At 39.6% G+C, this 17495-nt stretch overlaps 1 protein-coding gene across 3 annotated transcripts in view; it reads left to right on the top strand.

Annotated features, from left to right (window-relative positions):
- The window catches only part of TTLL7 (tubulin tyrosine ligase like 7), a 145026-nt gene that overhangs the window by 75632 nt on the left and 51899 nt on the right, over positions 1 to 17495 (top strand). For all 3 annotated transcript variants that reach the window (XM_080656222.1, XM_080656223.1, XM_080656224.1), the window contains 3 exons: positions 8787 to 8934; positions 9017 to 9090; positions 10702 to 10837. In XM_080656222.1, the coding sequence (XP_080512348.1) occupies positions 8787 to 8934; positions 9017 to 9090; positions 10702 to 10837 (358 nt within the window). The remainder of the gene's footprint in view (positions 1 to 8786; positions 8935 to 9016; positions 9091 to 10701; positions 10838 to 17495) is intronic.

Genomic DNA, 17495 nt, shown 5'->3' with positions numbered 1-17495 from the left:
TAAAGAAGCTGTTGGATGTTTCCATGCAATTTGTTTATGTTAAATGTTTCCAAGCATTTAGCAGATACCTGATTGAAAAGTACCTTTCATGGAAAGCATCATTAGAAAAAGAGATAGACATATAAATTTGTTCAAAAATGTTCATATGACTCTTCCTTTTGCCAGATTAAAGAACCATTTGCCTAAATTCTACTGATATCTCAATTATGTTAAAAGAAATGAAAAGAAATTTTTTTATTTATTTAGCTTACATGGTGTATCATTATTTTGGATTACTTAAGCAATATGCCTATACTTTTTTTTGGCATTTACTATTGTATGAGTAGACCTTGAATTTTCTTTTTCTTTCTGGCATGTCTTTTGACTTTGCCAGTGATGGTACTAATTCAGGACCTTACCTATGGGTGTTTTTGGTCTTCTTAAAAGTGAGATATATACATTGAAACAGTGAGACATTTCTAGGTTTAAAACTAAGGGAGAATTGGACTTCATCTTTCTTAATTTTCTTAGTGTTGTTCCACTGAGAGAATTTAGTACAATTCATAACATTTAGAGCATATGCTAATAAAGCTTAGGCTGCAGCGGTGCCTTTTCTCTCCAGCCAGATGGAGGGCTCCATGGGCATATGTGTTAGACTTGTATTTCTCTGTGGTGAGGTTTGCGATGGGCACATCATCCTATCTAATAAAGAGGGAATATGGTAATTGACCCTCACACCATCACAAAGATGGCGGCACCCACAGCCAATAAGGAGGGGATATGCTAATTGACTGCCCCACCCTCAAAGATGGCAGTGCCCACAACAACAAGATGGTGGTGCCCAGTCCCCTCAGCCCTGCCTGGGCGGGAGGCATATGGCAAGGCTGGACCCGTCCCTAGGTGGGCCTGGCCGCTCTGCACGCCTGCCTCCGGAGTCCCCCAGTCTCCTCAGCCCCCCAGGTCCCCAGGGCTGGCCTGAGGCACAGGCAAGCCTTGGATGGTGGCTGCCTAGCCACCCAGGGCCGCCTGAGGCTCAGGTAACCAGGGCCGGCCAAGGCTTGTGCTGCTGGCAGTGGCAGTAGCAGAGGTGTGATGGGGCGTCGCCTTTCCCTGATCGCTGGGTCACCTCCGGCCCCTGAGGGCTCCCAGACTATGAGAGGGGGCAGGCGGGGCTGAGGGATGCCCCTCCCTCCAGTGCATGAATTTTCATGCACCAGGCCTCTAGTGGAAACATAAGCAGGAGCTGAGAACACTAGGAAAATTCTTGCCTATTTATTAAATACTAGAGGCCCGGTGCACGACGGGGCGGGGGAGGGGAGATCTGCTCAGCCCAGCCTGCACCCTCTCCAATCCAGGACCCCTCGGGGGATGTCCGACCGACTGCCGGTTTAGGCCCAATCCCCCAGCCAGCCTAGTCACCCCTCACTGCCCCCCCCGCCAGCCTAATTGCCCCCAACTGCCTCCACCTGCCGGCCTAGTTGCCCCCAACTCACCCCCTGCCAGCCTGGTTGCTTCCAACTGCCCACCCTGCTGGCCTGATCACCCCCAAACGTCCCCCCTGCCAGCCTGGTTGCCCCTCACAGCCCCCCTGCTGGCCTGGTCACCCCACGCAGCCTGCTTGTTCAGTCGTTTGGTCATCCCACACCAACCCCCCTGCCAGCCTGGTCATAGGAAGCCATCTTGTGAGGGTGTGATGGTCAATTTGCATATTACCTCTTTATTATATAAAATTATTGGATTAATTTTTATATAGACTATTTTACTTTTGTCCATTTTAAAAAAATAAATCTTTATTGTTCAGATTATTACAGTTGTTCCTCTTTTTTCCCCCCATAGCTCCCCTCCACCCGATTCCCACCCACCCTCTGCCCTTACCCCTACCCCCCCACTGTCCTCATCCATAGGTGTACAATTTTTGTCCAGTCTCTTCCCGCACCCCCCACACCCCTTTCCCCCTGAGGATTGTCAGTCCACTCCCTTTCTATGCCCCTGGTTCTATTATATTCACCAGTTTATTCTGTTCATCAGATTTTCACTTTATTTTTAGATTCACTTGTTGATAGATATGTATTTATTGTCACTTTGTTGTTCATAATTTTTATCTTTACCTTTTTCTTCTTCCTCTTCTTAAAGAATACTTTTCAGCATTTCATATAATACTGGTTTGGCGGTGATGAACTCCTTTAGCTTTTTTTTTTTTTTTTTATCTGTGAAGCTCTTTATCTGACCTTCAATTCTGAATGATAACTTTGCTGGGTAGAGTAATCTTGGTTGTAGGTTCTTGCTATTCATCACTTTGAATATTTCTTGCCACTCCCATCTGGCCTGCATAGTTTCTGTTGAGAAATCAGCTGACAATCATTTGGGTGCTCCCTTGTAGGTAATTAACTGTTTTTCTCTTGCTGCTTTTAAGATTCTCTCTTTGTCTTTTGCTCTTGGAATTTAATTATAATGTGTCTTGGTGTGGTCCTCTTTGGATTCCTTTTGTTTGGGGTTCTGTGCATTTCCTGGACTTGTAAGTCTATTTCCTTCACCAGGTGGGGGAAGTTTTCGGTCATTATTTCTTCAAATAGGTTTTCAGTATCTTGCTCTCTCTCTTCTTCTGGCACCCCCATAATTCTGATGTTGGTATGCTTGAAGTTGTCCCAGAGGCTCCTTACACTATCTTCATATTTTTGGATTCTTTTTTCGTTTTGCTTTTCCAGTTGGGTGTTTTTTGCTTCTTCATATTTCAAATCTTTGACTTGATTCTTGCGATCCTCTAATCTGCTGTTGGGTCTCTGTATATTATTTTTTTTTATTTCAGTCAGTGTATGCTTAATTTCTAGTTGGTCCTTTTTCATATCCTTGAGGGTCTTGCTAAATTTATCGGCCTTTTCTAGAAAATTCTTGAAAAACCTTATAACCGTGGTTTTGAACTCTATATCCAGTAGTTTGCTTTCCTCCATTTCTTTCATTTGTGACCTGTTTCTTTGTCTCCGCGTTTTGGTTGTTTCCCTGAGTTGATAGAGTGGCTTTGTGTGCTAGGTGTCCTATAGGGCCCAGTGGCTCAGCCTCCCCAGTTACCTGAGGTGGACACTCTTGGTGCACCCCTTTGTGGGCTGTGTGCACAGTCTTATTGTAGTTAAGCCTTGATTGTTGTTGGTATCACTGGGGGGAATTGACCTCCAGGCCAATTGGCTGTGAGGATCAGCTGTGTCTATGCTGGGAGAACTTCTGTGCTGGAGACACCCTTATGAGACAAGACTCGCTTCAGTGGGGCTTTGGTGCTCACTGAGTCTGCCCCCTGAGTGTTTCCTTTATCGATCTGAGGAGTTGTAATCTGGATGGTCCCACTCTGACCCCTGGGTATACTGGCTCTTGGATCTCCAAGGAGGTGCTAATTTAGCCTCTCCCTGAGACCACCCAGCAGGAGCTATGGAGAGATCTGCAGATTCCTCTTCTTTGTTTGGGTTTTGGAGGTGCTCGATGAGGCCTAGCTGTGAAGCAATGCAAGCTGCTGTGGAGCCTTGGGCCTTCTTTTGGATGTTCTGGGTCTCACTGACTAAGCTGCAGTTTGTTAGGTAAGTTTAAAATTCAAAGGACCAAGCCATTCATATGCAAAAGCCTCTGGGCTCATTTTGGATGGGGCTGAGTCTCAGGGCAGAGCAATCAGCAATGGCTTCGTGGGGTGGGATCTCAGGGCAGAGCAAACAGTGATGGCTTCCCGATAGCCCTGCCCTAAGAGGCCCCTGGTTCTCAGTGTCCTGCAGTAATTGCTGCAAGCACCTCTGAGAGAAAGCTGCCCTTGAGTTCCGCCCGCTGCCATACAGTCCAGTTTCTCCCTGAATGATTCTGGGTCCCGAGAGTCTCGCCCGGAACTGGAGTTCAGAGCAGTCGGGAGCTTTTGTCTCCCTCCCAATTGAGAAAGGCAGCCGTGTACTCAGTTGCCAGCCCTCTCCACGTGCGCGCCTCCGTACCTCTGCCTTCTGCAGCTCCTGTAAGTCTCAGTGTGCTTTTCTCTTTCCTTCTAGTTGTAGAATTTCCACTCAGCCAGCCCTCCTGTGGTTCTGGATGATGTCCGTTTTGTCTTTTAGTTGTAGTTTTGAAATTGTTGTGAGAGGCAGCAGTTTAGGTGTTTACCAATGCTGCCATCTTGGTTTCTTCTATTTTACTTTTGGATAGAATAAATTATTCTGTGATTCCCTATTTATATTTATTTTAATCAGACTATCATGATGATCTTTTTTTATTGTTACATTTCTGCTCAAGAACCTAATTGGATTTCTATTGCCAACACTTAATCTAAGCTCTTTCATAATATAACTTAACTTTAGCTTTTTCATCTTATTTGCTATTTCTCTCCAACCCAAACTGTTTTAGTTAAGCTGATTATCACATTATTAGAGTCCTGGTGCATGATATTCATATACTTGGCAGAGAGGGGTTCTCAGCCCTGCCTGCGCCCTCTTGCAGTCCAGGACCCCTTGGGATGTCTGCCGAGAGGTTCTTAGCGCTGCCTCAGAGGTAGGAGAGGCTTCCGCCACTGCCGTTGCGCTTGCCAGCCACACGGCTTCTGGCTGAGTGGTGCTCCCCCTGTGGGAGTGCACTGACCACCAGGGGGCAGCTCCGGCATTGAGCGTCTGCCCCCTGGTGGTCAGTGCATGTCATAGCAGCTGGTTGTTCTGCCGTTCGGTCAATTTGCATATTAGGGCTTTATTATATAGGATTTTTCTCACATGTGTAGCCTATTCTCATTGATGATTTATTCTGTTCCTTACCCTGAATGCCTTTCCTTACTACCTATGTCTCAAATTCTATCTTTTGTTATGGTGTATTAGCACAAGTTAATCTTTTCTTTGTTTGAACTTCAGGAGGAATTAGAGTCTGCATAGGACATGGCTTATTGCTTTGTTTACCCTTTTATGCTCTGTGCTCTTTTACTTGGGCATAGCAGATTTTCCCTTTCAATTTGATCTAAGATCCTTGAAGTCAAGGAGCATATACTTTGCTATTCTACACAATTCTTTAAAAATATATATTTTTATTTATTTCAGCTAGGAAGGGAGAAGAAGAGAGAGATAGAAACATCAATGATGAGAGAGAATCATTGATTGGCTGCCTCCTGCATGTTCCACACTGGGGATCGAGCCATAACCCGGGCATGTGCCCTGACTGGGCATCGAACCATGACCTCCTGATTCATAGGTTGATGAACCACTGAGCCTATGCCTGCCAGGCCACAATTCCTAGTAGGATGCTTTACTTATAATATGGCTCCACATGTACCCCAAAATTCATACTGTAAATGTATCTTTCAGTCTCAAGAAAATCCCAAAGCGTTTATGTAGCTCAGAGTATATATCACAGCCCCTGAGAATACTGAACCTCATACTGAGGGGTCAGAATGATCCCCTTTGTACTTGGATGGCACAATGTAATTTGAGTTCAGATTCAAATAGTTTTCTGAAACATTTGGCATGGGGTCTTCAGAGACAAGATAGTACAAAAGAGGCTATATGCAGAACAAGAGAAAGAATAGCCAAAACCGGTTTGGCTCAGTGGATAGAGCGTCAGCCTGCGGACTGAAAGGTCCCAGGTTCGATTCCGGTCAAGGGCATGTAACTTGGTTGCGGGCACATCCCCAGTGGGAGGTGTGCAGGAGGCAGCTGGTCGATGTTTCTCTTTCATCGATGTTTCTGACTATCTATCACTCTTCCTTCCTCTCTGTAAAAAATCAATAAAATATATTAAAAAAAAAAAAGAGAAAGAATAATAAGTAAAGGTAAATAGTAAAATAGTAATAAGTAAAAAAGGTGCTTTTTTTGCCCTATCCCGTTTGGCTCAGTGGATAGGGCATCGGCCTGTGGACTGAGGGGTCCCAGGTTCGATTCCGGTCAAGGGCATGTACCTTTGTTGCGGGCACATCCCCAGTAGGGGGTGTGCAGGAGGCAGCTGATCGGTGTTTCTCTCTCATTGATGTTTCTAACTCTCTTTCCCTCTCCCTTCCTCTCCGTAAAAAATCAATAAAATATATATATACCTTTAAAAAAGGTGCTTTTTCAGTAATAAAAGGAAGAGGCAATCTTGTATAGTGGGAGTATTGGTGTGTTGATAAGAAGAATCATTTTCCCCCCATAAGTATTGTATTAGAATCATTAAAATTGAGTCTAGTAAAGATAATTATAGTCTCATGAGTTCTGTGAGTCTGAAATACTGTACTGTTTATTAGTTTAGTTTAGATTGGATTAGGTTACATTAGATTACCTGACCCTTATTAACGACTAGTTCCAAGGCTACATGTGTATGGTGTATGCAGCATTTCATGCTACCCTGCCCTTGAAAATTGATTCTCACTGGCCTCTTTGACACTCTACTTTGAATTCACTTAACTTTGAGCATTTCTGTGTCTTCTAAGATTTCATTTACGTCCCCTTACTTGTCACTTTTTCACTGCATTCTTGCCTCAGACCTCTTTCCCTCTGTGTCAGTCTCATTCATTTTTGTGACATCGTTTGTGAGTCAGACACTGGAGTCCCAGGTCTACAACTGTATTGAGGTACAGATTAGGGTTCCTCTCAACAGCTCTGTCCACTCTTGGGCTCTGGTCTTGCATTTGCAGATCTCTGCTGAGCATTTACACTCGATGTTTCTGGTCTAATAGGGGCTCAGTTAATTTGTAATGAGTGAGTGAACTTAGTAAGGCAGTAAGTAAATGAATGAATGGGTGAATGTCCTGATGACACTTGAAATTCAATATGACCAGAAGTTTAATTATCTTCTCCTTCAATTATAGTTCTCTCGCTGGGTTTCTCTCTTTTCTTCTGCTAATGATGTCAATTACCTTTAACCCACAAAAGAAAAATCTTTTCATATATTTAATGTACATTCTTAGCTTATATTGTGCTAGAAGATGGAGATAGAAAAATGAGTAAAATTTTCTCTCCTTAAGTGGCTCAGTTATTAAAAGGGAAACCATATGCTCATAGAAAAGTACTTACAATGATAATCACTCAGACCTAGTTTTGTGTCTTGCTTTGCTTTGCTAGTTAATGATAAAACCATCCATATAAATATTCAGGCTAGAAAGCTGGGAGTTATCATTAGCTCCTTCCTTTATTATAAATCAACTGAATCTTGTACAATGTATGACTACCACTTAATTTCTTAGTCTCACTAAGTTTAATGACTTCTCATTTCTCTCCTGGATTATTTTACTGGCTTTCTGCCTTCTTCTAGTGCTAACTTCACCCCATTTTTCAGCCTCTACTCTGTTGCTCTGCAAGTCATTTGACAAGTGTTAACTACTACTGCAAGTCATTTGACAAGTGTTAACTACTACTGCAGTAGGGATAGATTGCTGTTGGGTCTAATGGATGAAAGCACATAGAGTGTACATATTGAGAAGTAAAGGGGGGCTGGCAGAGTCCTGAGGAATGCCAACATTAAAAAAGTGGTTTTAGAGAGAGAGGAATGCAGAGGGAGAGAGATAGAAACATTGATGAGAGAGAAACATTGACATTGATCAACACTGATTGGCTGCCTCCTGCTGCCTGTTGCTGGGAATCTAGCCCACAACTGCGGGCATGTGTCCTGACCGGAAATAGAACCGGTGACCTCTTGGTGCATGGGTTGACACTCAACCACTGAGCCACAGCAGGCCGGCGAGGAATGCCAACATTTGAAAAGATATTTATAAACTCTGATATTCTGATCACGTTGTTTATACTCTATCAGATAAAGTTTAAACATTGCATCAAAGCAGTTTTGATCTTTAGATTGTATACAAAACAGTGTTTGATCTGGTCTTTGCATCTCTCATCAATATGATCACTTTTTGTTCTTTCCCTTGCCTTGGAATTAATTTTTCTAAGAACGCATGTGTGGTGCTATTCCACATGTTCATGGTTTTTGCACATATTCTCATTTAAATGTACATTTATCTTTGTTCCTCTGGTGAATATCAACTCATTAAATTTATTGGGGGGGGTAAAATATACTTAACATAAAATTTACTATCTTAACCATTTTTAAGCATGCAATTCAGTGGCATTAAGTACGTGCACAGTGTTGTTCAACCATCACCACCATCCATCTTCAGGACTTTTTCATTGTGCAAAACTGAAAGTCTGTACTCATTAAACAGGGAAAGTCTGTACTCATTAAACAGGTACTCATTAAACAGGTACTCTCCACAGATTGCACCTGCTACATGGGAGGGAAGAGAGAGGAATGAGTTTCAGAGGAAAGCAGTCTCCCAACAGGATTTATCCTATAAAAATCAGACAGCTGTAACTAAATTTGCATGATTGGGCAAAAATGAGAAGGACTATGCAGAAGTCTTCAAAGAAATAATGATTGTTAGGCTAGGATTTCAGTCAGAATTAAAAATATACTAAGGAGTGGTTAGTGTAAATGAGGGAATACTTAAATATAAATGGAATTGTTGAAGGAAGAGAAAGGGACCAATATTCATTAAGGACCTATTATTGATACCACAAGTTGATCTTTATAAGAACTGTAGGAGGGAAACATTATTGTTAGCATTTAATAGATGGGGAAACAGACTCAGCAGGTAATTAACCTGGGATTGTACAGCTAGTACATCGTTACACTGTTTTCATTTTATTTTGTTACCTTCAGAACTTCTATTTACTATGGAGAGACCCTTATTTGATGGATTATTAGATGAATATAACGTATGTGAATATATAATTTAATAAACATTGATTCCTATTGTCACTGTGTCTCCTTTTCTGCTTCTTCTCCTCACAGGGATAAGATCAGAATTGGAATTCTAGAATGGCATCTTGTGTTTTATATTTTAGGACCAGCGATAAAAGGAGAAACTTGGCCAAACAAAAAGCCGAGGCTCAGAGGAGGCTTTATGGTCAGAATTCAATCAAAAGGCTCTTGCCAGGTTCCTCAGACTGGGAGCAGCAGAGGCATCAGCTGGAGAGGCGGAAAGAGGAGTTGGTATGACTGTTTTAACACACCAACGTTTTGAATTGCATAATTCATTTGCCAGGCTTTATTTGTCAAATTTCTGTATTTCTAGAAAGAGAGACTTGTTCAAGTGCGAAAGCAAGTCTCTAAAGAACAACACGAAAATCGACATATGGGGAATTACAGGTAAGCGTGCTTCCTTTTCATACAGATTGTACAGATGAAGTGTCAAAACAATGAGTCTACATTTTTTAACCCTTTAGGCTTGTTTTAAGCACTGTGCATTTTACTTTGAGATAGTGCTTTTGTTTGATATTTTTCTAGAATGAAAAGGTAGGCAGCAAGTAGATGGTTCAGACTTGGGAGACTCCTGCTAGCCAGCCTGGAGGGTGGTTAAATCTGATATTATCTTTTAAATCAGATATTATACTGTGACATTATCTATAAAAGCCCAGCAACTGAATGGCGGATGACCAGAATGACCCATCAACCAGTTGCCAAGATGCACATTGATCACCAGGGGGCAGACGCTCAACGCAGGAGCTGCCCCCTGGTGGTCAGTGTGCTCCCACAGTGGGAGAAGCTGCTCAGAGGACAGGTCCACAGCCACTCGGCTGACCGGGATGAGCTACGCTCCCACAGTGGGCCCCAGTGCACGAATCCGTGCACTGAGCCTCTAGTTTGGTTATAGTGTGGTGTTTTGAGAAAGGTTTCAGGTCTCCTAGTATTCTTTCTGCCAGTTCCAAGTGGTGGCTATATTTTGTTTTAAACTCTAATGTATCAGGGACTAGGCAAATAATGAAGATGTTTGAAGGAGGCAGGTATGAGACCATAGAAAGGGTGTGGACTCTGCTAAAGGAAACCTCTTCCATGGTATCAGCTTTGACAGGATAAAAGGAGACTCCCTAAGCTCCTTGTGTTCTTAAAGAGACTGTCCTTCCTCCCAAGCTTTGACATGGCCACGGCAGAATTAGGAGAATTGGGGGCCATAGAACATCTTGCACTCATAGTAAGCCATTCTTCCCTAGCCTTAACACCATCAGCAGGAGTGATGACACCACATTTCCTGTCACCCTACCTCTACCAAATTCTCTCCACTATCCCAAGAGATCATCAGGTTAATCTCTGCATTCTTCAATAACCACACGAAATCCAAAACTCCCAAATTATCCCTCATCACCTAAACTTGCCCCCATGAAGTTTTGGATTTCTTCAGTATACCCAATTGCTATGATTTCAACCACTACCTCCAACTAAACCCTCATACCATATCATCTGGAGTTGCATTGTTTAAGATAATTCTCTAGATAAATTTAATTTGTGTGCATGACAATGAACATTTATGGATTTTTTATAACTGTATTCATCTTTATTTGTGGCACCCAGTAAAGACAGAATAGGTGGTCAAGGATTAGCTATGTAGTTGACATTAACTCTTACACTATAATAGCTTCTTTTTTTAAATTGAATTTACTGGGATGACACTGGTTCACAAAATTATACAGGTTTCACGTGTGCAACTCAACAAAACATCATCTGCACACTTTATCGTGCACCCATTGCCCCAAGCAGTCTCTTTCCATCCCCATTTTCTCCTTCTTTGCCCACCTCCACCTAGCCCTACCCTCTTTCCCTGTCTATCACCACACTGTTTTCTGTGTGTATGCATTATGTATATATATATATTTTTTTTTGCTAATCCCTTTCACCCAGCTACCCAACTCCCCTCCCCTCTGACAGTTGTCAGTCTGTTAATAGTTTCTTTTAAGCACGTTGGTTTATCTGATTTTATTGTAGACGAATTTATCCTCCTGAAGATAAAACTCTACTTGAAAAGTATGAAAATTTGTTGGCTGCTGCCTTTCAGACCTTTCTTTCAGGAAGAGCAGCTTCATTCCAGCGTGAGCTGAACAATCCTTTGAAAAGGATGAAGGTAAAGGGATACGTGTTTATAAAGAGAAAAAAGAATTATGCCAAATAATATGCTTTTAAAAACAACCTACCTCAGTCCCACATATAGAAACATTTTACGTTGAAGATGCGCTTGCTTCCATTTTCACAGTTGGTAACATTCCATAACCAACCAGGTGGTTTCAAAAATAAGAAGTTGTCTAGCAGGACAAATTATGCAGTAGAGAGTGTTGATATTATATGTTGCAATACTGATCTATTGTAATAAACACGTGTTATAACAAATGTGTATATATAACTGAATTAAAAAATCCATTGTATTTACCAAGTGGTTTGTAATGTTCTCATTATTTGTATCCGAACTAACATTGTTCAGTATTTTCCCCTGATACTGCCTGGACCTGATATATGAGAAGTAATAAAAACACATGCATACCCCCAAACATTCCCCCACTCCCCACATAGTAATCTCTTTACCTGACGGTCTATCAGTTATCTATTGCAGCATAATAAACCATTTCATTTATTTGCTCATTATTCTGTACACTTGGCTGGGCTCACTTGAGTAGTTCTTTCTGCTTGTCTTACTTGAAGTGAATAAAGTATGATTCACTGCATTTATCTGAAAGGACATGCAAGATGGCTTCACTGACATGTCGAGAGCCTCAGGTGAGAGAGCCGGAACATCTGGGGAGCTGACTGGGTATCTCTTTCTCTCTGCATGGTCTCTTAGCAGGGTAGCCAGATCTCTCCCTGTGGTAACCTGAGGTTCCAAAAGGGAGAATTTAAAGACAGGCCCCGTGTGCAAGTGCTATCAAGCCTCTGCTTGCATCACACGTACTAATGTTCCATTGGGCAAATAACTTTATAGTGGACCTATTAATACTGTTCGGACTTTATATTACTTGACATATCCCTACGGTGATATATACCCCCTATCTTGGATACACTGTTATATTGAGTGATTCAAAAATCATGATAAATATGATCTTTTCACTCAGATTCCACAACAGAAAGTTTCAAAGCCACTTTCAAGATGGCTAGACCTAAGAGATAGAAGCAGAAGGAACATTGTATACCCCAAGTGTTATTTTCCTTCAAATTTCCCTCTTTTTTATGTATGCAAATGCTTTACCATTAGAATTATGTTCTGTGGCATTTTTGTTTTTATTTTTTAATATATTTGTATTGATTTCAGAGAGGAAGGAGGGGGAGAGAGAGATGGAAACATCAATGATGAGAGAGAATCATCGATTGGCTGCCTCTTGCATACCCCACACTGGGATTGAGCCTGAAACCTGGAGATGTGTCCTGACCAGGAATCGAACTGTGACCTCTTGGTTCATAGGTCAATGTTCAACCACTGAGCCAAGCTAGCCAGGCCCTTTTTTTTTTTTTTTTTTAACCCAGTGGGAGACCTTTCTTCATTTTTCTTTACCTGTTCTATAATGTTATTTCTCTCTCCTGTGGATAAAGAATCTATTCCTTCTCATTACACTGATCCTCTATCCCTATTTTTTCTAGTAGAAAACCTAGGGGTACAGATACACCTAGATTCAAATTCTAGTTTCCCCATATGTTAATTTTATGACCTTAGGCTAAACTATTTGATCAGTAGTTTCCTTGGCACCAAAATAGTAGTATTAAAACTAATTGTCAGGTTAGTTATGAAAATAAAATTGAGCTTAACTAAAATAGTCTATTAAAGTACTTGACACTTAATAAATAGGCTTCAAACCTTAATTCCCTATATCTGTTCCTCAAAATCTAGTTTAAATGTCACCACTTTATTTGCCCTGTTCCCTGGGCCTGTGAGCCTATTCTTATGCAAATTTTACACTTTTTTTTTTTTTTTTTTTTTTTTTTTTTTTTTTACTATTGTTTCTTTTAGTAAGTGTTGGGATTAGGTAGTGCCTGCCCTCAGTTTGTTCTTTTTCAAACTGTTTTGGGCTTTCTAGGTCCTTTTACATTTTCATATAAATTTTAGAATTATCTTGAGAATATTTTTAAAAGGTTGCTGGGATTTTAATTGGGACTGTGAGGAAACTGTAAAACAATTTCTAACGAATTAATACTGAGTCTCTGATTCATTAATATGGCATATCTCTCCATTTATTTCAGTCTTTTATTACTCAGCTCTGTTTGTAGTTTTTGCTATATAGTTCTTGCACATCTTTCATTAAATTTATTAAGTATTTGGTTTTTTGCTACTGTTGCCAATAAATAGTTTTTCATTTTTTTTTTTTTCACTTTTGGGTTTGTTGCCTGAATGTAAATATCTGATTATTTTTATATATTGCCCTTATACTTAGCAGTTTTTATATATTGTATTTTTATTAAATTCTGATTTTTATTTTGGTTATTTAGAAGTTTGTTGATTAATTTCCATACATTAAAATTTTGTACTTTTATTTTTTTAGGGATTTCTGGTATAGTTGATTGGTGTTAGAAAAGCATTTCAGTCTTGTAAAATGAATTGAGACTTGCTTTATGTCTCAATATAGTGCTTATTTTAGCAAATGTACCAAGTCTAGTTGGTAACGTGTATACTGCACATGTTGGTTGTAGAGATTTATAGATGTAATTTAAGTAAATTTGGCTGTTAGTGTTGTTTAAATAGTCTATATCCTTTTATATACTTTTTGGCCTACTTGGTGTAGCAGTTGCTGAGAGAGATTTGTGGATTTAGTTCTGTCAATTTTTGTTTCAGATACTTTGAAGTTATGAAGGTGTCTTCCTAATTCACCTTTCCTATTTTATCATTATGCAGTGTTTCTCTTACTTTTGGGCAACATTCTTTGTCTTAATTTTACTTTACGTGATTAATAGTGTTTTCTTGTGGTTACTGTTTAAATGGCATGTCTTTTCTATCCATCCACTTACTTTTAACTCACATTAAAAGTAACAATATTGCCGAAACCGGTTTGGCTCAGTGGATAGAGCGTCGGCCTGTGGACTGAGGGGTCCCGGGTTCAATTCCGGTCAAGGGCATGTACTTTGGTTGCGGGCACATCCCCGGTGGGAGGTGTGCAGGAGGCAGCTGATCGATGTTTCTCTCTCATCGATGTTTCTAGCTCTCTATCCCTCTCCCTTCCTCTCTGTAAAAATACCAATAAAATATATTAAAAAAAAAAAGTAACAATATTTACAATACCTCTGGTAAATAGCATGAAGTTAGGTCATACTTTTTAAATCTAGTCTGACTATATGTCTTTAAATCATTTTACAAAATTACTGGTATAGTTGGGTTTATGTCTGCCTTTTGCTCTTTTTTTCTATTTATACCATTTATTATTCCTTTTTTGCTTCTTTTCTTTATTCTTGGAAAAGTCAATTTTTAAATTACATTATTTTATCTTCACTATTGGCTTTTAGTTTTATTTGCAGGATAATATGGGGTTTTGAAAAGAAATTACAAAATACATCCTTAAATCATAAAAAGTATTTTATCACTTCACAAGAACCCTAACAGTTTAATTTTATTTGGTGCCTCTCTCTAGACTTTGTGCTGTTATCACATATATTACTTTCACATATGTTACAGTCTTTAAAATATCTAGTTATTATTTTCTAAGCTCTAACTGGTCTTTAATAGTTTTCTAAATAGCACTTCATATTTATCCTTTCTTGTGGTCTTCATTTCATGCTTCTGACATGATCATTTCTCCTAGTTTGAAGAAACTTTCTCTAGTATTTCATATTCTTTTTTTTATCGTGTAAGAATTGTATTGTGCCCTAACTGGTTTGGCTCAGTGGATAGAGCGTTGGCCTGCGGACTGAAGGGTCCCAGGTTCGATTCCGGTCAAGGGCATGTACCTGGGTTGCGGGCACATCCCCAGTGGGGGGCGTGCAGGAGGCAGCTGATCGATGTCTCTCTCTCATCGATGTTTCTGACTTTCTGTCCCTCTCTCTTCCTCTCTGTAAAAAATCAATAAAATATATTAAAAAAAAACAAAAAACTCTTGCTGTAAAAAAAAAAAAAAAAAAAAAAAAAAAAAGAATTGTATTGTTAGCCTAAATTTTATACATCAATGCACCAAATATGGTATAAAGATTTAAATGCTTAGAAAAGTAGTAAAGAATTATTTTTTTCTCAAATTATATCAAAATAGGCCTCTGGGTATGTCTAGGAAAAGCATTAACTTTAGAAAACATACATATTCATTTAATGTAAACAACTTTTATCATGATAGGAATTAAGATCAAGACCTGAACATAAAATTATTTCTTTTTTTAAATTTTTTTAATTAAGGTATTATATGTGTATATATCTTACCATTGCCCCCCCCACCCCACTCCCCTATATGCCCTCACCCCCCAATGTTTTGCATCCGTTGGTTATTCTTATATGCATGCATGTAAGTCCTTCGGTTGATATCTTATTTCCCCCACCTCTCCCTAACCTTCCCGCTGTAATTTGACAGTCTGTTTGATGCTTTACTGCCTCTGTATCTATCTTTTTGTTCATCAGTTTATAATGTTTTTTATTATCCACAAATGAGTGAGATCATGTGGTATTTTTCTTTCATTGACTAGCTTATTTCAATTAGCATAATGTTCTCCAATTCCATCTAGGTTGCTATAAATGGTAAGAGTTCCTTCTTTTTTATGGCAGCATAGTATTCCATTGTGTAGATGTACCATAGTTTTCTGATCCAGTCATCTGCTGATGGGCACCTAGGCTGTTTCCAAATCTTAGCTATTGTAAATTGTGCTGCTATGAACATAGGGGTGCATATATCCTTTCTGATTCGTGTTTCTAGTTTCTTAGGATATATTCCTAGGAGTGGGATTACTGGGTCAAATGGGAGTTCCATTTTCAGTTTTTTGAGGAAACTCCATACTGTTCTCCACAGTGGCTGCACCACTCTGCATTCCCACCAGCAGTGCACGAGGGTTCCTTTTTCTCTGCATCCTCGCCAACACTTGTCGTTTGTTGATTTGTTGATGATAGCCATTCTGACGGGTGTGAGATGATACTGCATTGTTGTTTTGATTTGCATCTCTGAGATAATTAGTAACTTTGAGCATGTTTTCATATGTCTCTTAACCTTACTTCTGTCCTCCTTCGAAAAGTGTCTATTTAGGTCCGTTGTCCATTTTTTGATTGATGGTTTATCTTCCTTTTGTTAAGTTGTATGAGTTCCCTGTAAATGTTGGAGATTAAAACCCTTATCGGTGATGACATTGGCAAATATGTTCTCGCATGCAGTGTGGGCTTTCTTGTTGTTTTGTTGATGGTTTCTTTTGCTGTGAAAAAGCTTTTTATTTTGATGTAGTCCCATTTGTTTATTTTCTCTTTAGTTTCCATTCCCTAGGAGCAGTATCAGTGAAGAAGTTTCTTCGGCATATGTCTGAGATTTTTCTGCCTGTGGATTCCTCTAGTATTTTTATGGTTTCCCGTCTTATGTTTAAGTCCTTTATCCATTTTGAGTTTATTTTTATGTATGGTGTGAGTTGGTGGTTTAGTTTCATTTTTTTGCATGTATCTGTCCAATTTTCCCAACACCATTTATTGAAGAGACTGTCTTGACTCCATTTTATGTTCATGCCTTCTTTGTCAAATATTAATTGTGCATAGTGGTTTGGGTCAATATCTGGAATCTCTATTCTATTCCATTGGTCTATATGTCTGTTCTTGTGCCAGTACCAGGCTATTTTAAGAACAGTGGCTTTGTAATACAGCTTGATATCTGGTATTGAGATTCCCACCTACTTTATTCTTCTTTCTCAGGATTGCTGCAGCTATTCGGGGTCTTCTTTTATTCCAGATAAATTTTTGGAAAGTTTGTTTGTAGGTCTGTGAAATATGCCGTTGGTATTTTAATGGGGAGTGCATTGAATCTGTAGATTGCTTTGGGTAGTATGGACATTTTGATGATGTTGATTCTACCAATCCATGAACATGGTATGTTCTTCCATCTGTTTACGTCTTCCTCTATCTCTTTTTTCAGTGTCCTGTAGTTTTTCGCATGTAGGTCTTTTACCTCCTTAGTTAAGTTTATTCCTAGGAATCTTAATTTTTTTGGTGCGATAGTAAATGGGATTGCTTTTTTACTCTCTCTTTCTATAAGTTCACTATTGGTGTAAAGAAATGCCATAGATTTCTTGGCTTTAATTTTGTATCCTGCTACATTGCCAAATTCATTTATTAAGTCTAATAATTTTTTGATGGAGTCTTTAGGGTTTTCTATGTACAATATCATGTCATCTGCAAATAAGGACAGTTTTACTTCTTCTTTCCCAATTTGGATGCCTTTTATTTCTTCCTCTTGTCTGATCGCAATGGCTAGTACTTTCCAGTACTATGTTGAACAGGAGTGGTGAGAGTGGGCATCCCTGTCTTGTTCCTGTTCTTAGGGGAAATGGTTTTAGTTTTGTCCATTGAGTATGATGTTGGCTGTGGGTTTTTCATATATGGCTTTTATTATGTTGAGGTATGATCCTTCTATTCCCACCTTGCTGAGTGTTTTGATCAAGAGGGGGTGTTGGATTTTGTCAAATGCTTTTTCTGCATCAATTGATATGATAATGTGATTTTTATCTTTCAATGTTTATGTGATGTATCACGTTTATTGATTTGCGGATATTGTACCATCCTTGCATCCCTGGGATAAATCCTACTTGGTCATGGTGTATCATCTTTCTGATGTATTGCTGGATCCAATTTCCTAGCATTT

This window comes from Plecotus auritus (genome assembly GCF_963455305.1).
Source record: "Plecotus auritus genome assembly, chromosome: 2".
Lineage (NCBI taxonomy): Eukaryota > Metazoa > Chordata > Mammalia > Chiroptera > Vespertilionidae > Plecotus > Plecotus auritus.
This window is presented reverse-complemented; position numbering and strand designations above follow the sequence as displayed.